We start from the raw sequence: 27634 nt of genomic DNA, 5'->3' as shown, positions 1-27634 counted from the left end.
GGTTAGTGGGGTCTATTCAGTAGCCACCCTGTCTGTTACTACAGGTTAGTGGGGTCTATTCAGTAGCCACCCTGTCTGTTACTACAGGTTAGTGGGGTCTATTCAGTAGCCACCCTGTCTGTTACTACAGGTTAGTGGGGTCTATTCAGTAGCCACCCTGTCTGTTACTACAGGTTAGTGGGGTCTATTCAGTAGCCACCCTGTCTGTTACTACAGGTTAGTGGGGTCTATTCAGTAGCCACCCTGTCTGTTGCTACAGGTTAGTGGGGTCTATTCAGTAGCCACCCTGTCTGTTGCTACAGGTTAGTGGGGTCTATTCAGTAGCCACCCTGTCTGTTGCTACAGGTTAGTGGGGTCTATTCAGTAGCCACCCTGTCTGTTACTACAGGTTAGTGGGGTCTATTCAGTAGCCACCCTGTCTGTTACTACAGGTTAGTGGGGTCTATTCAGTAGCCACCCTGTCTGTTACTACAGGTTAGTGGGGTCTATTCAGTAGCCACCCTGTCTGTTACTACAGGTTAGTGGGGTCTATTCAGTAGCCACCCTGTCTGTTACTACAGGTTAGTGGGGTCTATTCAGTAGCCACCCTGTCTGTTACTACAGGTTAGTGGGGTCTATTCAGTAGCCACCCTGTCTGTTGCTACAGGTTAGTGGGGTCTATTCAGTAGCCACCCTGTCTGTTGCTACAGGTTAGTGGGGTCTATTCAGTAGCCACCCTGTCTGTTACTACAGGTTAGTGGGGTCTATTCAGTAGCCACCCTGTCTGTTACTACAGGTTAGTGGGGTCTATTCAGTAGCCACCCTGTCTGTTACTACAGGTTAGTGGGGTCTATTCAGTAGCCACCCTGTCTGTTACTACAGGTTAGTGGGGTCTATTCAGTAGCCACCCTGTCTGTTACTACAGGTTAGTGGGGTCTATTCAGTAGCCACCCTGTCTGTTACTACAGGTTAGTGGGGTCTATTCAGTAGCCACCCTGTCTGTTACTACAGGTTAGTGGGGTCTATTCAGTAGCCACCCTGTCTGTTACTACAGGTTAGTGGGGTCTATTCAGTAGCCACCCTGTCTGTTACTACAGGTTAGTGGGGTCTATTCAGTAGCCACCCTGTCTGTTACTACAGGTTAGTGGGGTCTATTCAGTAGCCACCCTGTCTGTTACTACAGGTTAGTGGGGTCTATTCAGTAGCCACCCTGTCTGTTACTACAGGTTAGTGGGGTCTATTCAGTAGCCACCCTGTCTGTTACTACAGGTTAGTGGGGTCTATTCAGTAGCCACCCTGTCTGTTACTACAGGTTAGTGGGGTCTATTCAGTAGCCACCCTGTCTGTTACTACAGGTTAGTGGGGTCTATTCAGTAGCCACCCTGTCTGTTACTACAGGTTAGTGGGGTCTATTCAGTAGCCACCCTGTCTGTTGCTACAGGTTAGTGGGGTCTATTCAGTAGCCACCCTGTCTGTTACTACAGGTTAGTGGGGTCTATTCAGTAGCCACCCTGTCTGTTACTACAGGTTAGTGGGGTCTATTCAGTAGCCACCCTGTCTGTTACTACAGGTTAGTGGGGTCTATTCAGTAGCCACCCTGTCTGTTACTACAGGTTAGTGGGGTCTATTCAGTAGCCACCCTGTCTGTTACTACAGGTTAGTGGGGTCTATTCAGTAGCCACCCTGTCTGTTGCTACAGGTTAGTGGGGTCTATCAGTAGCCACCTGTCTGTTACTACAGGTAGTGGGTCTATTCAGTAGCCACCCTGTCTGTTATTCAGTAGCCACCCTGTCTGTTACTACAGGTTAGGGGGTCTATTCAGTAGCCACCCTGTCTGTTACTACAGGTTAGTGGGGTCTATTCAGTAGCCACCCTGTCTGTTACTACAGGTTAGTGGGGTCTATTCAGTAGCCACCCTGTCTGTTGCTACAGGTTAGTGGGGTCTATTCAGTAGCCACCCTGTCTGTTGCTACAGGTTAGTGGGGTCTATTCAGTAGCCACCCTGTCTGTTACTACAGGTTAGTGGGGTCTATTCAGTAGCCACCCTGTCTGTTACTACAGGTTAGTGGGGTCTATTCAGTAGCCACCCTGTCTGTTAGCTACAGGTTAGTGGGGTCTATTCAGTAGCCACCCTGTCTGTTGCTACAGGTTAGTGGGGTCTATTCAGTAGCCACCCTGTCTGTTACTACAGGTTAGTGGGGTCTATTCAGTAGCCACCCTGTCTGTTACTACAGGTTAGTGGGGTCTATTTCAGTAGCCACCCTGTCTGTTACTACAGGTTAGTGGGGTCTATTCAGTAGCCACCCTGTCTGTTGCTACAGGTTAGTGGGGTCTATTCAGTAGCCACCCTGTCTGTTCTACAGGTTAGTGGGGTCTATTCAGTAGCCACCCTGTCTGTTACTACAGGTTAGTGGGGTCTATTCAGTAGCCACCCTGTCTGTTGCTACAGGTTAGTGGGGTCTATTCAGTAGCCACCCTGTCTGTTGCTACAGGTTAGTGGGGTCTATTCAGTAGCCACCCTGTCTGTTACTACAGGTTAGTGGGGTCTATTCAGTAGCCACCCTGTCTGTTACTACAGGTTAGTGGGGTCTATTCAGTAGCCACCCTGTCTGTTACTACAGGTTAGTGGGGTCTATTCAGTAGCCACCCTGTCTGTTACTACAGGTTAGTGGGGTCTATTCAGTAGCCACCCTGTCTGTTACTACAGGTTAGTGGGGTCTATTCAGTAGCCACCCTGTCTGTTACTACAGGTTAGTGGGGTCTATTCAGTAGCCACCCTGTCTGTTACTACAGGTTAGTGGGGTCTATTCAGTAGCCACCCTGTCTGTTACTACAGGTTAGTGGGGTCTATTCAGTAGCCACCCTGTCTGTTACTACAGGTTAGTGGGGTCTATTCAGTAGCCACCCTGTCTGTTACTACAGGTTAGTGGGGTCTATTCAGTAGCCACCCTGTCTGTTGCTACAGGTTAGTGGGGTCTACTTCAGTAGCCACCCTGTCTGTTAGCTACAGGTTAGTGGGGTCTATTCAGTAGCCACCCTGTCTGTTGCTACAGGTTAGTGGGGTCTATTCAGTAGCCACCCTGTCTGTTGCTACAGGTTAGTGGGGTCTATTCAGTAGCCACCCTGTCTGTTGCTACAGGTTAGTGGGGTCTATTCAGTAGCCACCCTGTCTGTTCTACAGGTTAGTGGGGTCTATTCAGTAGCCACCCTGTCTGTTACTACAGGTTAGTGGGGTCTATTCAGTAGCCACCCTGTCTGTTGCTACAGGTTAGTGGGGTCTATTCAGTAGCCACCCTGTCTGTTACTACAGGTTAGTGGGGTCTATTCAGTAGCCACCCTGTCTGTTGCTACAGGTTAGTGGGGTCTATTCAGTAGCCACCCTGTCTGTTGCTACAGGTTAGTGGGGTCTATTCAGTAGCCACCCTGTCTGTTGCTACAGGTTAGTGGGGTCTATTCAGTAGCCACCCTGTCTGTTACTACAGGTTAGTGGGGTCTATTCAGTAGCCACCCTGTCTGTTGCTACAGGTTAGTGGGGTCTATTCAGTAGCCACCCTGTCTGTTGCTACAGGTTAGTGGGGTCTATTCAGTAGCCACCCTGTCTGTTACTACAGGTTAGTGGGGTCTATTCAGTAGCCACCCTGTCTGTTACTACAGGTTAGTGGGGTCTATTCAGTAGCCACCCTGTCTGTGCTACAGGTTAGTGGGGTCTACTTCAGTAGCCACCCTGTCTGTTACTACAGGTTAGTGGGGTCTATTCAGTAGCCACCCTGTCTGTTGCTACAGGTTAGTGGGGTCTATCAGTAGCCACCCTGTCTGTTGCTACAGGTTAGTGGGGTCTATTCAGTAGCCACCCTGTCTGTTGCTACAGGTTAGTGGGGTCTATTCAGTAGCCACCCTGTCTGTTGCTACAGGTTAGTGGGGTCTATTCAGTAGCCACCCTGTCTGTTGCTACAGGTAGTGGGGTCTATTCAGTAGCCACCCTGTCTGTTGCTACAGGTTAGTGGGGTCTACTCAGTAGCCACCCTGTCTGTTGCTACAGGTTAGTGGGGTCTATTCAGTAGCCACCCTGTCTGTTGCTACAGGTTAGTGGGGTCTATTCAGTAGCCACCCTGTCTGTTGCTACAGGTTAGTGGGGTCTATTCAGTAGCCACCCTGTCTGTTGCTACAGGTTAGTGAGGTCTATTCAGTAGCTACCCTGTCTGTTGCTACAGGTTAGTGGGGTCTATTCAGTAGCCACCCTGTCTGTTACTACAGGTTAGTGGGGTCTATTCAGTAGCCACCCTGTCTGTTACTACAGGTTAGTGGGGTCTACTCAGTAGCCACCCTGTCTGTTGCTACAGGTTAGTGGGGTCTACTCAGTAGCCACCCTGTCTGTTGCTACAGGTTAGTGGGGTCTATTCAGTAGCCACCCTGTCTGTTGCTACAGGTTAGTGGGGTCTATTCAGTAGCCACCCTGTCTGTTGCTACAGGTTAGTGGGGTCTATTCAGTAGCCACCCTGTCTGTTACTACAGGTTAGTGGGGTCTATTCAGTAGCCACCCTGTCTGTTGCTACAGGTTAGTGGGGTCTATTCAGTAGCCACCCTGTCTGTTGCTACAGGTTAGTGGGGTCTATTCAGTAGCCACCCTGTCTGTTGCTACAGGTTAGTGGGGTCTATTCAGTAGCCACCCTGTCTGTTGCTACAGGTTAGTGGGGTCTATTCAGTAGCTACCCTGTCTGTTGCTACAGGTTAGTGGGGTCTATTCAGTAGCCACCCTGTCTGTTACTACAGGTTAGTGGGGTCTATTCAGTAGCCACCCTGTCTGTTGCTACAGGTTAGTGGGGTCTACTCAGTAGCCACCCTGTCTGTTACTACAGGTTAGTGGGGTCTATTCAGTAGCCACCCTGTCTGTTGCTACAGGTTAGTGGGGTCTATTCAGTAGCCACCCTGTCTGTTACTACAGGTTAGTGGGGTCTATTCAGTAGCCACCCTGTCTGTTGCTACAGGTTAGTGGGGTCTATTCAGTAGCTACCCTGTCTGTTACTACAGGTTAGTGGGGTCTATTCAGTAGCCACCCTGTCTGTTACTACAGGTTAGTGGGGTCTATTCAGTAGCCACCCTGTCTGTTGCTACAGGTTAGTGGGGTCTATTCAGTAGCCACCCTGTCTGTTACTACAGGTTAGTGGGGTCTATTCAGTAGCCACCCTGTCTGTTACTACAGGTTAGTGGGGTCTATTCAGTAGCCACCCTGTCTGTTGCTACAGGTTAGTGGGGTCTATTCAGTAGCCACCCTGTCTGTTACTACAGGTTAGTGGGGTCTATTCAGTAGCCACCCTGTCTGTTACTACAGTTTAGTGGGGTCTATTCAGTAGCCACCCTGTCTGTTACTACAGGTTAGTGGGGTCTATTCAGTAGCCACCCTGTCTGTTGCTACAGGTTAGTGGGGTCTATTCAGTAGCCACCCTGTCTGTTACTACAGGTTAGTGGGGTCTATTCAATAGCCACCCTGTCTGTTGCTACAGGTTAGTGGGGTCTACTCAGTAGCCACCCTGTCTGTTACTACAGGTTAGTGGGGTCTATTCAGTAGCCACCCTGTCTGTTGCTACAGGTTAGTGGGGTCTATTCAGTAGCCACCCTGTCTGTTACTACAGGTTAGTGGGGTCTATTCAGTAGCCACCCTGTCTGTTGCTACAGGTTAGTGGGGTCTACTCAGTAGCCACCCTGTCTGTTGCTACAGGTTAGTGGGGTCTATTCAGTAGCCACCCTGTCTGTTGCTACAGGTTAGTGGGGTCTATTCAGTAGCCACCCTGTCTGTTGCTACAGGTTAGTGGGGTCTATTCAGTAGCCACCCTGTCTGTTGCTACAGGTTAGTGGGGTCTATTCAGTAGCTACCCTGTCTGTTGCTACAGGTTAGTGGGGTATATTCAGTAGCCACCCTGTCTGTTGCTACAGGTTAGTGGGGTATATTCAGTAGCCACCCTGTCTGTTGCTACAGGTTAGTGGGGTCTACTCAGTAGCCACCCTGTCTGTTGCTACAGGTTAGTGGGGTCTACTCAGTAGCCACCCTGTCTGTTGCTACAGGTTAGTGGGGTCTATTCAGTAGCTACCCTGTCTGTTGCTACAGGTTAGTGGGGTCTATTCAGTAGCCACCCTGTCTGTTGCTACAGGTTAGTGGGGTCTACTCAGTAGCCACCCTGTCTGTTACTACAGGTTAGTGGGGTCTACTCAGTAGCCACCCTGTCTGTTGCTACAGGTTAGTGGGGTCTATTCAGTAGCCACCCTGTCTGTTGCTACAGGTTAGTGGGGTCTACTCAGTAGCCACCCTGTCTGTTGCTACAGGTTAGTGGGGTCTATTCAGTAGCCACCCTGTCTGTTGCTACAGGTTAGTGGGTCTACTCAGTAGCCACCCTGTCTGTTGCTACAGGTTAGTGGGGTCTATTCAGTAGCCACCCTGTCTGTTACTACAGGTTAGTGGGGTCTATTCAGTAGCTACCCTGTCTGTTGCTACAGGTTAGTGGGGTCTATTCAGTAGCCACCCTGTCTGTTGCTACAGGTTAGTGGGGTCTACTCAGTAGCCACCCTGTCTGTTGCTACAGGTTAGTGGGGTCTATTCAGTAGCCACCCTGTCTGTTGCTACAGGTTAGTGGGGTCTATTCAGTAGCTACCCTGTCTGTTGCTACAGGTTAGTGGGGTCTATTCAGTAGCCACCCTGTCTGTTACTACAGGTTAGTGGGGTCTATTCAGTAGCCACCCTGTCTGTTACTACAGGTTAGTGGGGTCTACTCAGTAGCCACCCTGTCTGTTGCTACAGGTTAGTGGGGTCTACTCAGTAGCCACCCTGTCTGTTGCTACAGGTTAGTGGGGTCTATTCAGTAGCCACCCTGTCTGTTGCTACAGGTTAGTGGGGTCTATTCAGTAGCCACCCTGTCTGTTGCTACAGGTTAGTGGGGTCTATTCAGTAGCCACCCTGTCTGTTGCTACAGGTTAGTGGGGTCTATTCAGTAGCCACCCTGTCTGTTGCTACAGGTTAGTGGGGTCTATTCAGTAGCCACCCTGTCTGTTACTACAGGTTAGTGGGGTCTATTCAGTAGCTACCCTGTCTGTTGCTACAGGTTAGTGGGGTCTATTCAGTAGCCACCCTGTCTGTTACTACAGGTTAGTGGGGTCTATTCAGTAGCCACCCTGTCTGTTGCTACAGGTTAGTGGGGTCTACTCAGTAGCCACCCTGTCTGTTACTACAGGTTAGTGGGGTCTATTCAGTAGCTACCCTGTCTGTTGCTACAGGTTAGTGGGGTCTATTCAGTAGCCACCCTGTCTGTTACTACAGGTTAGTGGGGTCTATTCAGTAGCCACCCTGTCTGTTGCTACAGGTTAGTGGGGTCTATTCAGTAGCCACCCTGTCTGTTGCTACAGGTTAGTGGGGTCTATTCAGTAGCCACCCTGTCTGTTGCTACAGGTTAGTGGGGTCTATTCAGTAGCTACCCTGTCTGTTGCTACAGGTTAGTGGGGTCTATTCAGTAGCCACCCTGTCTGTTACTACAGGTTAGTGGGGTCTATTCAGTAGCCACCCTGTCTGTTGCTACAGGTTAGTGGGGTCTATTCAGTAGCCACCCTGTCTGTTGCTACAGGTTAGTGGGGTCTATTCAGTAGCCACCCTGTCTGTTGCTACAGGTTAGTGGGGTCTATTCAGTAGCTACCCTGTCTGTTGCTACAGGTTAGTGGGGTATATTCAGTAGCCACCCTGTCTGTTGCTACAGGTTAGTGGGGTATATTCAGTAGCCACCCTGTCTGTTGCTACAGGTTAGTGGGGTCTACTCAGTAGCCACCCTGTCTGTTGCTACAGGTTAGTGGGGTCTATTCAGTAGCCACCCTGTCTGTTGCTACAGGTTAGTGGGGTCTATTCAGTAGCCACCCTGTCTGTTGCTACAGGTTAGTGGGGTCTATTCAGTAGCCACCCTGTCTGTTGCTACAGGTTAGTGGGGTCTATTCAGTAGCCACCCTGTCTGTTACTACAGGTTAGTGGGGTCTATTCAGTAGCCACCCTGTCTGTTACTACAGGTTAGTGGGGTCTATTCAGTAGCCACCCTGTCTGTTACCAAAGCACTCTAGGGCCTGTATTCATGATAAAATAATAACTCTATTAATCCCACAAAGAGCCAGTATTCATGATAAGGTAAGTACTTTATTAATCCCACACAGGGTACATTTGATTGCACCAGCCAATACATACCCTAATAAAACATAACAAAGGACAAACCGATATTAAAAGCAGCAAAAAAAATTGTCGTCTCAGAGTAGGAGTGCTGATCTAGGATCAGTTTGTCCTTTTTTTTAGATCTTAACGAGTAAGCTTACATTAACAGGACGGACCTGATCCCTGATCAGGACCTGATTATTTACATTGGAAAGTTATTGGTTGAAGTTGAGATGAACTGCAGTTGAACCACACCATGCAGGGCCATGTGGCATGTTAGCTTTTCCTGTCCAAATAATTCCAGAGTTAATCATATACTGTTGCATGTCTGATCCTTGAACTGTCTGATCTTTGAACTGACATGGAATCGAGTAGATACAATCACAATGCCTGCTTCCCAAATGGAACCCTATTCCCTGTATAGTGCACTACTTTTGACCAAATGCACCCTATTCCTTAAAACAATTGTTTTAAATGTTGATTTTATTTTTTCAAACAATACAAGACATACCCATACAAACGACAACATCACACAAACATTGACTATAACACACCTGCCGAGACAGACCCACACACCCCCATCTCCAGCGCCCGCATCACTCTCTGCCACATGGCCTCAAACTGCACCATTTTGTTTCTCTGAGTCGCCCACACACTTTCAACATTTAGATAATAATCTGACCTTTCCATTGTGTTACCAGAGGATTGGTTGATTTTCCTGCTTTTAAGCATGTTTTTTTCCTGATGAATGACGAGGGTGCAGTGTGAGAACCCATGGGTTATCTCACTGCACCCTCATATGCCATGTTTGAAATATACAGACAGACGGATTAAAATACATTTACATTGTTATTCTTCTGACAGCCAACATTCTAACTCCGCCCATAACTTTAGTCTTTAGAACATTCCCAGAAAGCATGGATTATTGAGTCATACTTTTTGACCAAATGTATTGCAATACATAGGGAATAGGGTGCCATTTGGGACCCTATAGGCCTTTCAGTTCCTTTGACATTTCACATTTTGCTGTTTGCTCTTTATAGCTGTAGGCCTACTTCATATGACCACATGTAGTCTAGATGTGTGTAAACATGTATACTAAACACATATAAAGGCAACAATTTCAAAGATTTTACCGAGTTACAGTTCATATAAGGAAATCAGTCAACTGAAATAAATTCATTAGGCCCTCATCTATGGATTTCACATGACTGGACAGGGGTGGAGCCGTGGGTGGGCCTGGGATTGTCCAAGTGGGTGGGACTTACTGCCAAATTCTCTAAAACGACATTGCAGGCAGCGTATGGTAGAGAAATGAACATTCAATGATCTGGCAACAGCTCAAGTGGACATTCCTGCAGTCAGCATGCCAATTACACGCTCCCTCAACTTGATACATCTGTGGTGTTGTGTGACAAAACTGCACCTTTTTAAAGTGGACTTTTATTGTCCCCAGCAGAAGGTGCACCTGGGTAATGATGCTGTTTAATCTGCTTCTTGATATGCCACACTTGTCAGGTGGATGGATTATCTTGGCACAGGAGAAATGCTCATTAACAGGGATGATTTTATTTCAGCTCATGAAACATAGGATCATCACTTTACATGTTGCGTTTATATTTTTGTTCAGTGTATAACGATATACTAGTCCGTTCTATTCCACTCTCCTCTCAGGTGTTGAATGGCTTTGTTCTGGTCGTCACGGCTGGTGGCACAATCTTCTATGCATCCTCCACCATCCAGGACTACCTGGGCTTTCACCAGGTAAAGGCTCTCTTAACCTCTCTATAAATGTAGTCTGGCTGACCCCAGCTCTCAGTCTTCCTGAGACTGGAATGGCTGCTTTGATGTGTCAGCACGAAGCATCAATAGTGAAGGGTTGGATATCCCCATTTCAAATTGAATGAATCATGATCTATTTTTCATTTTTTTTTACATAGGACCACCCTTCAGCTTCCAGCCAGCCCTTCAGGGATAAGCAAAAACACACTAGCTAACACAAACCTTCGGAGTTTGGACATCGTTTGCCGCTAACATGATGAATAGGGTGCATAAAACATCACACACATTTTCCAAACGTTATAAAAACCCTTCTACACTAAAATGAGTGACACATAGAGAACTGCAACTCGTTAAACGTTACAATCTTGTGGCTAGCAATCAGCAACTAGCGTTAGCTAGCATTGTTCAGCCCATAGAAACCCAGACAGCTAATAACTTTAGCTTGCTGCCTATCAAATCAATCTGCCAGCTAATCAAATGTATGTTTTATTTCAAATTTAACTAATTCACTAATTATAGGCTGAACATTTCCTTAACCCACTAAAGTTATTAATTTTCCTTCTTGGATGTCTTCGATTTACATAGTAGAGAAATGTGAATCTTACATGCATTCTAGCTAGCTAACTACTACTGTACTACCCATGTTCAGTTCTGGCAAGTTTCCTCCCTGCCTCCTAATTTTGCATGAACATGAACTACCCTAAACATGAATAGATTACCAAGATCAGACTACAGCAAGTATGACAAGGAAAACCAAAAAAGAGAGAGATCCTCTTTCATCAAGTCAGCCTAGAATGTCTAATGTAACAATTACTACTGTAAAGATAAAACAGAGAGCATGTACAACATTTACTACTGTAAAAATAAACCAGAGTGCATGTACAACATTCCCTTTATTTGACAGGATGATATAATGCATGAAGCAAACATGGAATGAATTTGAAATGTGAAGGTGTGAAAATGTAGAGTGAAGGTGTATTTCATTCCTCTCTGTACTCTGGTGCAGTGGAACAATTCTTGTTCAGGCTGATTCTGAGGGAAACACAGAGACCAACTGCAATTGGACCATAGAACAAATATGGCTCAGCTTGCTTTATGCAGAGTGCTTTATCTAGTATGGACCTGTAATTAAAAAGTTATTCACACCTTATGTCATCACTTTGTTGATAATTTGTCATCACTTTCAGTCAATCATTTGGAATGAAAAGGTCTAGGTAGCCTAGCCAGCCAGTGCATTTGTGGCACACCTCATATGTCAGTGTTAGTTCTGACTGTGATAAAAAAGTAGGCTATTAGATTCATCATCAACAAAAACATATGCTGCAGCCCATTTGGTAATTTGGGATCCCCAACTTCCAAACAGGGATTCCAACCAAGTTGCAGGCGTCCACTCTGTGGGAAATTATTCTTAGCAACAGTGGCAATGTATTTGCTGAGATCAGTCATATTAGAAGAGTGATCTGGGACAAAAGTACAACATTCATCACCAATGATTACACATGTGCCCCCTTTACCTGACAAAAGATAGTCAAAAGCCTCTGTTTGGCAGAGCCAATTTACACAATTCTTTTAGCATCTATGTTTCTAGAGATCTCCAGAATTTGGTCTAGGGCACATCCATATTGAATTTCACAGGGAAGAGAGAGCACACATGTTATAAGTTTCACACCAATCTTGATTATGAACGAGATTAGGGCAGGATTAGCCCGAGCTACAATCTAGTGGCTCATCACATTTTCTGGGCATAGCTTTGTCTCTAGAAGCCTTTCCAAATCATAATTAGAACTATTGATAAATGATCCAGCACAAATGTATAATGAGTCCCACCTTAGTGCTTCATGTTGGTTCTCTCACTCAAAAAGACCCTCAATTCAGCACATACCTATACAGGCAGAATTTACATTGACACAGTATATTCATCTTATATTTCTAGCATGAACTTTTTTCATCACAGCCTTCATTTGTGGTAATGACAGATTATCTCAATGCATTTCTAGTCTGAAGTACTATACATTTGCTGTCTGCAGACCTCCACAATCAACCTGATACCCCAAATAAACAATGTAGGACAACCCTAAATGAATTACGGGCACGGTTGACTCCACCCCCTCCCCCTCGGCACTCATTCTTGTGGCGTTTCCATTTGTCCTCCCAATGGCACATGTTCAAAATGGATGGCCCTTGATAATGTCCCCATTTCTCTCACCTGAACCGCCACTGTTCTTTCCAGTCCATTATGTCTTGTCCATTTTCCTACCAGTACTCCAGCAGCATGAGAGAAGTTTGGACGGGATCTCTCCATGCTCACTCCACGTGGACACATGTTACACTCCTGAGAAAATTGCATGAGAGAAAAGGCAGTTGATAGTTTCGACTGGATGCTGTGTACAGGTTGCTGGCTCGGACTCAGGTTTCAGGTGGTGAAGGACCATAGTGAACGCCATTATTGCCATTACTTCAGCTGGTTAGTGGGGGTGAGGCCTAATTATACCTTCTATGCATCTAGATACCATCTGTGGTCACCTTCACCATAACCTCGAGAGAGGACCGACCAGAACAAGTTTAGTTTAGGGCATATCTGATTCCGGAAATCCAGACACATTATTCACTGTTATTATTCAAATTATTCACAAATTATTACTACTACCCATATTCTTATACATTTAAAAAAAAATCACCTTTATTTAACCAGGTAGGCTAGTTGAGAACACCTTTATTTAACCAGGTAGGCTAGTTGAGAACACCTTTATTTAACCAGGTAGGCTAGTTGAGAACACCTTTATTTAACCAGGTAGGCTAGTTGAGAACACCTTTATTTAACCAGGTAGGCTAGTTGAGAACACCTTTATTTAACCAGGTAGGCTAGTTGAGAACACCTTTATTTAACCAGGTAGGCTAGTTGAGAACACCTTTATTTAACCAGGTGGCTAGTTGAGAACACCTTTATTTAACCAGGTAGGCTAGTTGAGAACACCTTTATTTAACCAGGTAGGCTAGTTGAGAACACCTTTATTTAACCAGGTAGGCTAGTTGAGAACACCTTTATTTAACCAGGTAGGCTAGTTGAGAACACCTTTATTTAACCAGGTAGGCTAGTTGAGAACACCTTTATTTAACCAGGTAGGCTAGTTGAGAACACCTTTATTTAACCAGGTAGGCTAGTTGAGAACACCTTTATTTAACCAGGTAGGCTAGTTGAGAACACCTTTATTTAACCAGGTAGGCTAGTTGAGAACACCTTTATTTAACCAGGTAGGCTAGTTGAGAACACCTTTATTTAACCAGGTAGGCTAGTTGAGAACACCTTTATTTAACCAGGTAGGCTAGTTGAGAACACCTTTATTTAACCAGGTGGCTAGTTGAGAACACCTTTATTTAACCAGGTAGGCTAGTTGAGAACACCTTTATTTAACCAGGTAGGCCAGTTGAGAACACCTTTATTTAACCAGGTAGGCCAGTTGAGAACACCTTTATTTAACCAGGTAGGCCAGTTGAGAACAAGTTCTCATTTACAACTGCAACCTGGCCAAGATAAAGCAAAGCAGTGCGACAAAAACAACAGTTACACATGGAATAAACAAAAACAACAGTTACACACGGGATAAACAAAAACAACAGTTACACATGGGATAAACAAAAACAACAGTTACACATGGGATAAACAAACAACAGTTACACACGGGATAAACAACAGTTACACATGGGGTAAACAAAAACAACAGTTACACACGGGATAAACAAACAACAGTTACACATGGGGTAAACAAACAACAGTTACACATGGGATAAACAAAAACAACAGTTACACATGGGATAAACAAAAACAAAATCTGTATACAGTGTGTGCAACAAAGCCTCCTTCACTCACGCCGCCAAACTTACCCTCGTAAAACTGACTATCCTACCGATCCTCGACTTCGGCGATGTCATCTACAAAATTGCTTCCAACACTCTACTCAGCAAACTGGATGCAGTTTATCACAGTGCCATCCGTTTTGTCACTAAAGCACCTTATACCACCCACCACTGCGACCTGTATGCTCTAGTCGGCTGGCCCTCGCTACATATTCGTCGCCAGACCCACTGGCTCCAGGTCATCTACAAGTCCATGCTAGGTAAAGCTCCGCCTTATCTCAGTTCACTGGTCACGATGGCAACACCCATCCGTAGCACGCACTCCAGCAGGTGTATCTCACTGATCATCCCTAAAGCCAACACCTCATTTGGCCACCTTTCGTTCCAGTTCTCTGCTGCCTGTGACTGGAACGAATTGCAAAAATCGCTGAAGTTGGAGACTTTTATCTCCCTCACCAACTTCAAACATCTGCTATCTGAGCAGCTAACCGATCGCTGCAGCTGTACATAGTCTATCGGTAAATAGCCCACCCATTTTTACCTACCTCATCCCCATACTGTTTTTATTTATTTACTTTTCTGCTCTTTTGCACACCAATATCTCTACTTGTACATGACCATCTGATCATTTATCACTCCAGTGTTAATCTGCAAAATTGTAATTATTCGCCTACCTCCTCATGCCTTTTGCACACAATGTATATAGACTCCCCTTTTTTTCTACTGTGTTATTGACTTGTTAATTGTTTACTCCATGGGTAACTCTGTGTTGTCTGTTCACACTGCTATGCTTTATATTGGCCAGGTCGCAGTTGCAAATGAGAACTTGTTCTCAACTAGCCTACCTGGTTAAATAAAGGTGTTCTCAACTAGCCTACCTGGTTAAATAAAGGTGAAACAAAAAAAACAAAAGATGAAGTAGGCAGGTAAGACAATAAATAGGCCAATAGTGGCGAAGTAATTACAATTTGGCATATTTACACTGGAGTGATATGTGCAGATGAGGAATAAAAATCTATGTGCAGTCATATGAATCACATGTGCAGTCATGTGAATAAAACTAATTTGCATATTAATGAAAGGGCCCCAGGGGACTTGTAATTCCTCCTTTGGACACATGACTCACATCATGATTCATGCATATTTTTTTTTTTACAACACTGCCTGTTAAATACAAATAAAATTATAATTACAACCCTTGATAACTCCACAAGGAAATAATTGTATCCCATAAGGTAATGGTCAAATAGACTAGAGAAAGGTGTCCCTCATTCAGGGGCAGCGCTCTCTCTCTCTCTCTCTCCTTCTCGTGTTCCGAATCACACACAGGAATGTTGATCAATTATAAACCTCTTCCTAATTATCTAGTGTTTACGTAGCCCATTTTAAATCTCAACCAATGTCTCTAGTCTTTCTAATGAGGGTGATCAAGCCTCACCAGAAAGTCAGAACAGAGGTCAGAGGTCAATCAACCCCATTAAGTGAGTGTTTCTTTCCCTGTACCTCAGACATTACTTCAAGATATTTAAATAATTTCAAACATTTTGTGTATCAGGTTTACAATGGGATTTACATTTCTTTATCAAGAGAATTTACATGTGTACAACCAAAACTGTGACGATAGATACTTCATTTGTGTTTTCTTTTAAGGTGCATCCTTTCTAACCTGTGAAAAACCCACGAAAACCAAAAATACAAAGACCCCACACAATAAATCAGTAACACCACTAACAAATATTCAATAACGGATAAATATAAAGAATGGCCAGGCCTTACTTAATTTGGGTCTCCTTTAACAGCCGAATTCAGGTACCTTTTATAGCAACTCCCAAGGCGCCTGCCTCAGAATGCATTTCAAAGGAAAAGATACATAATCATTGGTAAACAAAACAAAAACTTGTCCTGGAACAAAGAAAATAAACATGTACTTAGTTTTCACTGTTAGATTTGAATCGGTCCTAAAAATTCTACATGGTTAATCGAGTTTACTGCATCTTAGGCAGGAAGTCTTGATAAAAGCGTGTGTTTACAGAATTATACTTCAGACATATCAGATGATACAGTGTCCCGTAAAGCTGAATAGGCACCTAAAGTAAAGAATCCTAGAGCTCCTCCCATCTCTTGTCATCTTGTTATTTTTGACCTGTTGCATACAGTTCTGTCCTGACTGTCCCTGGGACATCAACTAGTCAAAATATGAAACCTGTTGTTTAACAAATCTGATAGGACCTTCAAAGAGTTGGTGTTGGCTTATCAGCTCAATATTTGTTACGAAAAACATTTACTTTAATCTACTTCAATTCTGGACACAGTTCCACGCAATGGAAACATATTATTGTTTTAGATGACATTACCTTAAATAATTTGTGCTACCCAAACTATACAATTGAGTAACAATTTAACTTATCAAAAATGTGTTTTATTCATACCGCTGTCCCAAATGTCCCCACGGTGTCCCTTACAGCCTGTTTGAGTTCAGTTAATACTGGCTGCTATCTATTGTTCCATAGGAAACATATCTCTAACCCAAACACCAGATGGTGGCCTCTAATTTAATATCAGTCCCAATGCACAATCCATCTGTTTGTCATGTGACCTTATATTGAAACATTTACTCTTCAAATTACTACGATATTGCATTATTAGAGTGCTATTTGAAAGCCACATATTACCATTCACTTTCTTATTTTCACTAACCTCCATATCTGTTTCCCTCAACTAGGACTTCACACTTTTAAATGTCTTATTTTAAGATGAACTGTAGATGGTGTGCTCTATCCATAATAAGTCTCTACCTAGCAAGTTAAACTCAAATAACCAATTATACTTTCATACATTTGTTACGTCAAATCTAGTAACCCATTATACTATTAATGTCTCTATTTTGTACACCACTTACGTACGTCTACGTTTGGGTGTGCAAGTTGTATATAAATTTTTTTTTTTCCATTGTTACTATCAAATCTCTAGTAACCCAGTATACTTTTCTTGGCCAATTTCTCCTTTAGACTAGTGTTCTATTCATACATGGGTTTAGATATTTACACTAGTTCTATTTAACAGCACAATAGTCCTTTCCCCTTTCATATCTCACATACACAGATTCCCTATATAACTTTACAGATCCTAAATGCCTACAGACATCCATACCACTCATGTGCATCAATGACTCTAAATGCCTACAATAATACCTTGTGCTATTATCAGTGGTTCTCAGACCATGTAGACTATCGTTACACACGAGTAGTGGCTGCAGACACATTTAGACACTTCATAGTTATTATGCATATGTAACTTCAACAGTTTCAGTGGTTCTCTGACCACGTAGACACCTTTTTATAAATGCCTACAGACAATTGTCACGGAGGCTTCTCTGGCCTCACTCTATCCTTCTCCTAAGACCAGCTTGCCGATACTTCCTATACATGTATAATAACCGTAGATAACGTTATAGATCGAAAACTCAGCTCACAGAACAGGTTGGGGTATCCATTCAGACACGTACTCAGTCATCTCCCATATTACCTCTTTCACACCGGAGCCAGTCCCCTGGCAGCTCTCATTCACTCAGCACTTAATAGTAATAATATCTCTTATTATTCTCAATTTCAAACTCTAATCCAAATTTCATTCATCTTAATATCCACATTTCTATTTTCTTATTGTCCAAATTTCAATCACTTTAACATCCATATTTAAATGAGCTTAACACATCCTTTCCACACTTCTACAACTCTCACATCCACATTCACTTAGTACTATTTCCAAACACACTCGGTAATCTCTAAGACTAGCTCTACCTTTCTTCAGCCATGTGAATCACTGCCACGGTTCCTCTATAGTCCCCATAGTCTCTACAGCATCTATAGTCCCTGAGCATCACAGTCCCTATAGCATCCATAGTATCTAAAAACCCTCAGCATCCATACTATCAATAGTTTATATAGTCATAAATGCTATGGTCTCTATAGATGCGTCTTTCTGCATACATATAGAATAACACACACACTTCCACACATTGACTCACTACATATTATCCACATTTCAATCAGCTTAATAGCCAAATGTAAATCCTGTTGTTATCCCAATTTCAAATAGCTTAATAATATCCACATTCACTACAATCACACAACTCACATCCACATTCACTTTGTGCTATTAATTAACTAGTGTTACCCTCCATTTGTAGTATTACATTGGTATTGAATACTGCATTGTTGGGGTTAGGGCTTACACGAAAGGCATTTCACTGTACTTGTGCATGTGACTTTAGAACTTGAAACTAGTCTATTTTATAGGGTTAAAACATCTGACTAATGCGTAAGCACTGCTTATTTACTAGTGTCCATATCATTATTTGTGTTACCTAACGGTTTGCGTGTGAATTTCACCGGTCACACCGGACAAAGCTGATTGCTCTGGTATTTCCTCAACATGAACGAAAGCCAGGACCTAAACAGATACCAAGTCTAAAGTACATTTGGGTATCGGAACTAAACCCAGGTTGAATCTAAGGCCCAGTACAGAGCACATTTGTAGAGTACAATTCAGGACTAAGATCCATCAGATAAGTGATGGGAAGAGGAAGGATGTATTTTCTAGCAACAATAATGTCCATGTTTGCATTGTTTTCTTGTAGTTTACTAGACTTGTATTTTGATGATGGTGGATGTTTTTGCTTCTCAGTCAGACGTCGTCCATCAGAGTGTTTATGACGTCATTCATATGGAGGACCGAGCAGAGTTACAGAGACAGCTCCACTGGGCCCTGAACACCCCTGACACCGGACAGCTGGTCTCAGGTAACCTCCAACCCCACCCTCATCCCTGACACTGGACAGCTGGTCTCAGGTAACCTCCAACCCCACCCTCATCCCTGACACTGGACAGCTGGTCTCAGGTAACCTCCAACCCCACCCTCATCCCTGACACTGGACAGCTGGTCTCAGGTAACCTCCAACCCCACCCTCATCCCTGACACTGGACAGCTGGTCTCAGGTAACCTCCAACCCCACCCTCATCCCTGACACTGGACAGCTGGTCTCAGGTAACCTCCAACCCCACCCTCATCCCTGACACTGGACAGCTGGTCTCAGGTAACCTCCAACCCCACCCTCATCCCTGACACTGGACAGCTGGTCTCAGGTAACCTCCAACCCCATCCTCATCCCTGACACTGGACAGCTGGTCTCAGGTAAAGCTGCATTTTTCACCTGCACTGGAATTAGTTTTTCACCACACAGTCAGCCGACATGCAATTTGTACCAGCACGTCTGTTTCTTATAGGCTATCACTCTCCAATCCACACTATCTTGCCCCAGATCTTATATTAATTGAGCTCCCCCTGCATTGGCAGGTTCCTTCATTATATATATTAGTCCTAGGGTGTCTGCTACCTAATGTTCTAAGTCCAGCAGCTCCATGTATGCTGGTGAAGCACAGGGAAACATGGTATCTACTAGGAAGTGAAGAGAGCCACAAAAGGAAATAACCTCCTTGAATGTACAGTATCTCTGCTGTGTCAGCCAGGAATGTAGGCCTAGATGTTCTAGTCCATCCAACTGGTCTATTGCAGTCGACTGGTCCATCTCCAAGGCTTTCCAAGTAGATCGCCAAACATTTCTGTATAAAGCCCAACAATAAAGCCTTACATTCCTATTTTTGTATTACTTTTACAATGTTTGTTTTAGGTGCACTTGATTCAGATGTCCTGCACGCCGGGTAGTTGAAGTGTTCCCATTTTGTCCCATTTCATGTGTCTGACGGTACAAACTCCACCTACCTGGCAGGTCCGGATAGAAAATCAAGTGCACCTATAGGCCTACCGCTGGCCAATCAGATATCTCAGATCACTGTGTCACAGCTTCCACGAGCCCACAGTGAAGTTGATAGTCGACTACTGTGAGATTTCAAAACTACTGCGAGAAACAAAATCATGACTAGAGAGACTGTCAACAAATACAGTGAAGAGATGCTGTTTTTATGAGTGAGTTCATGTTTAAGATTTTATTCAGCACTGTCAACACTTTTTTTCAACACTTTTATAAAGCCATAAAACACCCTCTACCTATCCACTCAGCTTGTGTCTTTCTAAAATAGAGGACTATTTCACATTCTCTGGTCATACGAGTAACAACGTTGTTTCCATGGGGAGAACCATGTTTTTTGTACGGGACCTTTGCCCTACTCGTGTTACACTGATCATAGAGGACTGGTGTTTTACTATCTTTGATATTATCCAGACAGTCTGTCACTGTATTCTCTCTCCATATCGTAGTGTGGAGCAGTGTTTCACCTTGCACCCTGAGAGGTGTTTTAGCACCTTGGACCAGAAGTGGCACCTGGCAGGGGTGAGCCTGACCTAGGTCCAGCCCTGGATAAGAAACTCTTACCTAGCATTCTGTCTTTCCTCAGTAGGAAATGGCTAATGACATGTGGCATAACATTCTGGTTTGTAGTGTGGGGACGAGACTGTTAACAGTCCCCCCCCGAGTGAGGTTTGCAGCTCGGGGTGAGGGCTGCTGCGAAGAGTTAGTCTACTATATGAAGATACTATTTTCTCTAGACATCCTGTAATTCACTATTATAGCTATAGTATGTGTAACCCCCCCCCCACCTCTCTGGCCTTTGAAGATTCATCCTCGCCACAGGATGTCACAGTCTACAAGCCAGAGGCACTCCCACCAGAGAATTCCACCTTCCTGGAACGCAACTTTGTCTGCAGGTTAAGATGTCTCCTGGACAACGCCACTGGCTTCCTAGTAAGTTCGTGGAGGAAATCTCTGCGATTTCTGGAAAATCTAGGGAATTTTAGGGAAGGATTTTTCAACCCTAATCATTTAAAATAATAATTTTAAAAGATTACTTGTGAACAGTGTACTACAGCGCAATGGAAATCAACTCTCATCTCCCGCTGATACGCTTGAGATTGTAATTGTATTATGACAGCCACTGAAGTCACTTTCTTTGAGGATGAGTGGCGTGTCAGGAAGGGATTAAATATGTGTTGTCCTGAAGTGGGGGAATCAGTGTGAGGCTTCTCCAATTCCCCTTTGAGTTCAGGAAAGGGTGGGGCCAAAGACTGCTTATCCAGACCAGGAAGTTTTCCTACAGATAGCGTTTGCAGTCAAGCTTTGAGAACACAAAAATATTCTCTACTTTTTTTGATTGTTTTTGCATTTCTCTACAGTTTTTTGTGAATGTCAAGTTATAATCACTGAATAATTAGATTTAGCTGGAATTGGAAATTGTTTTCTTATTACATAAACTCAGTATTGTAGCTTAAATCCAGCACCACCCCAACATCAATATATGTGAAAACGGCATGTTTCTATGTTCTGTAGTAAAAAAGTGAGGAAGATGTGTTTCCAATGACAACCAATTCATAGACAATTAGGAGGCAATTAGTAGGTAATGCCTCCTCATAATTGGTTAAAATGTGCACCGATGATATCATTGGAAACACTTATCTTCCTCCATATTTTTTACTACAGTACATAGAAAGATGCCATTTTCACATATGTTGATGATGAATAGGAAGTTGAACATTTGTGAAATTTCCCTTTAAGGTGCTACCAGTTGCATGGAGAAAAGTGTACTCAATAAAAAGAGCTCCAGCTCATTGATCATCTTGACGCTCCTTCCAACAGTTTAATGGGATCTTATTTAACCAATGTTCCTGTCTGAATCGACCATCATCAGGGTGAAATAGGGGGCCATTTGGGACACAATCCCTGACTATGTTTAATGGCTATTCTGCGTTCTCCAGGCCCTGAACATCCAGGGGCGTCTAAAGTTCCTCCATGGCCAGAGCGAGAGGACAAAGGAGGGCAAGGCCATCCCGCCTCAGCTGGCTCTGTTCGCCCTGGCCTCTCCCTTGCAGCCCCCCACCATCCTGGAGATCCGCACCAAGAACTTCATCTTCAAGACCAAGCACAAGCTGGACTTCACCCCCATTGCCTGCGACGCCAAGTGAGTGACGATAACCGTAGTGGGCCTGTCTAGTGGGGCTTACTGCCGCTAAGCACCTTCAATACATAGGGAACATGACCACTTCACTACAATATTTTACATTGAATTCAAAGCTTGCCGTCTGAATGGTAAATCATTTTATTGTTCACCTGCCCGGGTACTGGAGTTGTGAACGAGCTATTGAGCTAAATCTAGTACAATGCATCACGTGTCTTGTGAGATGTATGTTTTAATTGTATGTTGTCCCTGTCAAATAAACCTAATAATTCAAATCATTTATACATTTTAAGAGGAACCATCAGCGCTATCTCATCATATTTGAGATTATAAACTGGGTGGTTCGAGTCCTGAATGCTGATTGGCTGAAAGCCGTGGTATATCAGTATACCATATACCACGGGTGTGACGAAACATATTTGTAATGCTCTAATTACATTGGTAACCACTTTATAATAGCAATAAGGCACATTGGGGGTTTGTGGTATATGGCCAATATACCACGGCTAAGGGTTGTATCCAGGCACTCCGCTTTGCGTCGTGCTTAAGAACAGCCCTTAGACATGGTATATTGGCCATATACCACACCCTCTTGTGCCTTAATGATTAATTATGCTTTTAGATCACAAGTGTGATCTATTCAGAAGTAGGGAGGAGACATGTTTTGATCATGTTTTCATTGTGCTTCCTGTGTTTTTCCTGTCCTCCTGTACAGAGGGAAGATGGTGCTGGGTTACACTGAGGCTGAGCTGTGCAACCATGGCTCGGGATACCAGTTCATCCATGCTGCTGACATGCTGCACTGTGCTGAGAACCACATGAGGAGTAAGACTGCTCTCCTGCTGCACACAGTCCTATCATGTAGTGTAGTTCATGGAGACTGACAGACCGAGATCAAAAACGTGCGGGTCACATTTCAAACGCACAGTGTACTGCATGTTGAGTTGCACATTCTACATGTTGAGTTGCACATTCTACATGTTGAGTTGCACATTCTACATGTTGTGTAATTTGAAATAAAACCTTAGGCTACTTTGGTGAATTTGCAAAACATGCAAGACAAGACGTCATTTTTGCCTGCCCCCTCCCCTTTGCGCTGGCTCACCTGCTCTTTATTAATGATGCGAGTGTGTGTTCAGTCTTCGGTCTGTTGTGTGTAATATATCCTAGCCTATTCATTGGTGATAGGTACGGCTGGGTGATATGGCCAAAATATCATAACAGGCAAAAAACAATTATATTGACGATAATTTATGTTTTTGAATAATAAATGTTCACAATTTTCTTTGAGAAGTGTGACCCTAGGGTGGCAACACATACATTCTAAGTGATTTCAATGGGTCTACATTCTGATTGTTGTATACTGTTCAATTCAACTTCAACCCAAAAAATGATTGAACTGTTGGAATCATGGAAACAGAAGGATTATTCTAATTCTATAGTTGGAATATAATAGTGGGCCATTTGAATTCAGTGTTTGACATGACTACGAATGAAAATGCCAGGGAAGAGTTATTGTGACAGGGTAGGAACTGTTGGTAAGTGTTTCCTAGGGGACCCTATAATCTTTGGCTACATTGAATGTTCTCTCTTAGCTACTTCATGTAGCTAACATATTCTTACTTCGCGTATTCCTCTGATTTAGACAACATGTTGATTTAGGTCTACACCATCACTGGTATTATCAGGCTGTATAGATAATTACGTTTGCTCTGACACAGTACATTTATTAGCTAGCTAGCGATTAGCATTAGCGGCTAACAGGATTTAGGCCCAACTTGCTAAGAAAAGACAACTAGCTGTTTTCAGATGTAAAACACAAATCAATAGTGTAATTGTAGAACGCTAGTAAAATTATAGTAAGAAGCAAGGTGAAAACAGCATCATTTTCATCAACATTGTTGCATGTGCTGCATTGACCATGCAATGCATGGTGCATGCCTAGGTCTGTCTGGAAAGCAGCATGGAAAGAGTGGATAGAGATGACTCAAGTAGCGAAGTAAACTATAAAAATGGACTTTACACAAGGTGTACCACATTTAACAAACCAAACATTCAAATACCGTTATAGAAGGCAAAGTAAAAACCCAAACCGGTCCCTGCATCAATGCCCGTGTATCGTCAAATACGGTACAGCGCCCAGACCTAGTGATAGGCCCTGCTTTGCTGAAGTTACGAAACATTGCAAGCCAAGAAATGGCAAGATACAGCATTCCATTAACGTAAACTCACCCCATTCCGTACAAATGTGCGCAACCGCAACATTCAAACGACGCTACAAAGAAAGTTAATGGGACTGTGGCGACTGTGTTTACGTCAAAATCAGGGGTGTGAACTATGTTTCGATTCAAGCGTGATCGACATGGTAATGGCTCTATAGTATTGGAAAAAAGTTGAAAAAACGGACCCGTTACATCTAGACGTGTCATGTCATACCGTACAGCACTCTTAAAGCTACTATTTCGGTCTTATAGTCCCTCTCCACCAGGTGTAGCACTTCTATCATCCTTTACAAACAAGAAATGGACAGTGACGGGGGTAAGGGGGGGATACCTAGTCATTTTTTGCGTCTTCACTGCAAGCGATCACGACTCTCAAAAAAACTGTTTACTTCTGAAGATCACTTTATCACTGCCCTAAAAACTCGATTCAAATTCGACACAAACCTTCAAATAGGTATGTAATGACACATTATATAAACTCTTTATAGTGTTATTTTTTTTTAATAATTTTTTTTTTAGAGGCGATAAGTTGATAAAGTGAAAAAAAGCCATTTTCCCACACGACATCTCTCCTTCTCACTATCACGCATTAGTTTCGCTTCCCCGCAATGTTTAGGTCATGTAATTGATTCTGTTGGAAAGGGGAGAAATTGTGCTTTACAATGGTATTGACATTACAGTTGATCTGGAAGTATTACGTTTTTGGGGCGCTAAAATAAGGGCAATTGTACGGACCAAGGCGATGTACGAGTTTACGTTACGAGATACAGCTTTTGATTACAGATAGATAGGCCTAGTGCGTGTTTCTGACTGTTTGCCTGGTGGCCGACCTGCCTATAATGTGCGCCTCCTCTCTCCCTGGCCCTCGCTGGCGCTCTATGAAAGATGCCAGTGTTTGTGTTCTCTGAAGTTTGGCAACTAATAATTCTCCTCCGTTCCAAAAATACTGAATCTTAGGGGTTGATTCTTAGTGCAATCTAATCTTAACACTCAAACAGGAGTCGACAGCGGGAGTCGAGTAATCTATTATTTTGGAGTCGACTCTCCACCACTACATCATTGTCGTTAACTTTTGAAAAATGACTGAGAAAGGCAAGTGACAGCAGCGAAGTCCCGTTAAATGAGAAGGAAATGGCAACTTTGCGAAGAGGAATTGAGGTACAGGAATTGTACTACAGGTGCAATGCTTCAGCATCTGAAAGGGATGCACCGTGAGACCCAAACCGCAGCTGCATTGTCAATTCACATGAAACGTTATGAATTTTGTGTATCTTTTTTTTTACAGAAACAGCAAAGTGAAAAATTCTGTTTAAATGTCAGCTTTTTTTTGTTCACCATATGCCACATCCCTAGTGACTTTTGGTGATGTTTTTAGTTTATCAGTTAAACTGCATTTCTGCTGTGTAACTTGGTTAATGTGTGTGTTTGTGTGTTTCCATGCCCAGTGATAAAGACCGGAGAGAGTGGGATGACAGTATTCAGGCTGCTGACCAAGCTGACAGGCTGGGTGTGGGTGCAGGCAAACGCCAGACTGGTCTACAAGAACGGACGGCCTGAGTGTATCATCGCATCCCAAAGAGTCCTCACGTACGTCTCGGCACGCACACACACAACCTCATTCTTTAATGTCATTCCATTGGGGTGGCAAGTAGCCTAGTGGTTAAGAGCGTTGGGCCAGTAACCAAAAGGTTGCTGGTTGGAATCCTCAAGCTTACTAGGTGAAAAAACTGTCAATGTGCCCTTGAGCAAAGCACTTAACCCTAATTTCTCCTGAAAGTCACTCTGGATAAGAGCGTCTGCTAAATGACTAAAATGTACTTGTTTTTAGTGATGAAGAGGGAGAGGACAACCTAAGGAAGCGGAGCCTCCAGCTGCCTTTCAGTTACACCACTGGGGAGGCTCTTCTCTACAATACCAGCTTCCCCAAGACTCTACTAACAGGGGACTCCTTAGCAGGCGACACCACCAGCCGTGCAGGAAATATCACCAACAACAACCAGGATGGAACCCTGGACCCTGACTCACTGCTGGGCTCTCTGCTGAAACAGGACAAGTCCATCTACTGCTGCTCCCCTCACACTCAGAACGAGCTCCAACTCCCTCTCCAACTCCAGGAGGAGGTGGCAGGGGTTCCACAGGAGGAGGTGGCAGAGGTTCCACAGGGGGATTGTGGGGGCATCTTCTCCAGCAGCTGGCAGGAGGGCAGCATCCGCTCTCTGTCGGAGAGTGTCCTCTTCAAGCAGAAGCCGTTGGGGGTTGGGGGTGGCGGGGGGATTGGCGGCTTCTCATCGGAGGACAGGTAACTGATCACTTAATATTTATCTTATGTGTATCTGTGTGGTTGCTACTGTTTATGTAACCTTGACTGCACTACACATTTCCCAATTGTGACTATAAAGATATTGATTTGATTGACAGAGACAGCGACAGGGATTTGTGGAGCTTCATGATGAACCTGGGCATCAGTAGGGAGGACCTGGAGCTGTTCCAGCAGGATGAGATGTTCCTCGATGTGGATCTGGACACTGGCCGAGACTGCCTCCTTCCTGACCTGACAGACGAGATTCTCTCCTACGTACAGGAGTCTCTGAGGAAGAGGTCGGACTGGGGTCAGACTGTATTCTCTTGCAGGGGGGCTAAGTTAGGGGAACAGGACTATAGCTGCCATACCACGCTGTTACACCAACCATCTATGGAACAATCACAAACCCCACATCTACATTCTACTACAGTTCTGTTACACCAACCATCAACCTCACAACCACATTATTCTACAGTGCCTCAGTGTTTGTCACAGATACAGCCACCACAGCTGCCTGGAGTCCATCCCCTATCAGTTCACCACTATCGGCCTCCGCCCCACTACCCACAGCAGCCAATACCGCAGCAGTATTTACACACACAGCCCCACCCACAGGCAACACAGCAGCAGAAACAGAGCCATCTAAATGGACAGGTATTGCCAAACCAACAGCAGCAGCAGCTGTGTAACAGACTGAAGCACATGCAGGTGACTGGGACGGGTTCAATAACACAAAGACAGAAAGACATCATCAAGCAGCAGCAGCAGATTCCTCCATTGTTCAATGTGGAGCAGCCAGGGGGGCTCCAGACTCACCACGGCCACCCCCAGCATGGACACCTCTGCCTGGGGGAAGCTTCCCTGGGCCGCCCCTACAGGAACCAGCTGAACACTGTGTCTGTTAGCCGCTCTTCAGTGCTCTCCTCCTATGTACCCACCACGGGCCTCCAGAGCCAGGGGGTGGACGGAGACCTCATGCCCCAGAATTTGGAGGAGTTCCTGGGCAGCCTGGAGTCCAGTGGTCCCCGAGGGACAGAGGATGGTAGGGGAGCGCTCCAGCGGAGTGTGGTGGAGGCCTTGAGTGTGTTCCAGCAGCAGAGGCACCTCCCTGATGGCCTGGCTCAGTCTCAGGCCACCAGCCAGGGCTGCGCTCAGCATGCCTATCCCCTGGCTATGGGGCTCAGCCAGGTCAATAGAGCAGAGTGGCCATTCACCACACAGGTAAGACATTAACCTGGGTAGTGTTCATTAGGTGTCAAACAGGTAAAGGGGGTCCTACCTGAACTTGTCTAATAAAAATGCTAATGAATACAAAATTGTGCCCCATGGAACAAGATCAAATGTATTTATAAAG

At 44.4% G+C, this 27634-nt stretch overlaps 1 protein-coding gene and 1 long non-coding RNA gene across 6 annotated transcripts in view; one reads left to right on the top strand and one right to left on the bottom strand.

Moving 5' to 3' along the window:
- Positions 1-27634, top strand: part of ahr1a (aryl hydrocarbon receptor 1a) — a 50199-nt gene that overhangs the window by 18421 nt on the left and 4144 nt on the right. For 2 of the 4 annotated variants that reach the window (XM_031811868.1, XM_031811870.1), the window contains exons 4-11: positions 9827-9916; positions 18476-18590; positions 20422-20549; positions 21557-21759; positions 22472-22581; positions 25424-25565; positions 25807-26277; positions 26403-27501. In XM_031811868.1, coding sequence (XP_031667728.1) covers positions 9827-9916; positions 18476-18590; positions 20422-20549; positions 21557-21759; positions 22472-22581; positions 25424-25565; positions 25807-26277; positions 26403-27501 — 2358 coding nt within the window. Of the gene's footprint in view, positions 1-9826; positions 9917-18475; positions 18591-20421; positions 20550-21556; positions 21760-22471; positions 22582-25423; positions 25566-25806; positions 26278-26396; positions 27502-27634 lie in introns of all 4 variants that reach the window. The other 2 variants (XM_031811866.1, XM_031811869.1) reach the window with 1 other exon arrangement.
- On the bottom strand, positions 10773-24172 carry LOC116359267 (uncharacterized). 2 transcript variants are annotated; one of them, XR_004206628.1, is made up of 3 exons: positions 23989-24172; positions 12141-12266; positions 10773-10966 (listed from the first exon to the last, which is right to left on the bottom strand). It is a non-coding gene; the product is annotated as an uncharacterized LOC116359267 (long non-coding RNA). The 2 variants fall into 2 exon arrangements; XR_004206629.1 differs by lacking the exon at positions 23989-24172 and adding an exon at positions 15566-15839.

The sequence above is a fragment of the Oncorhynchus kisutch genome, unplaced genomic scaffold, assembly GCF_002021735.2.
Source record: "Oncorhynchus kisutch isolate 150728-3 unplaced genomic scaffold, Okis_V2 Okis02a-Okis13b_hom, whole genome shotgun sequence".
Lineage (NCBI taxonomy): Eukaryota > Metazoa > Chordata > Actinopteri > Salmoniformes > Salmonidae > Oncorhynchus > Oncorhynchus kisutch.
Note: the sequence above shows the minus strand (reverse complement) of the source record. Positions and strands in the feature narration are given on the sequence as shown.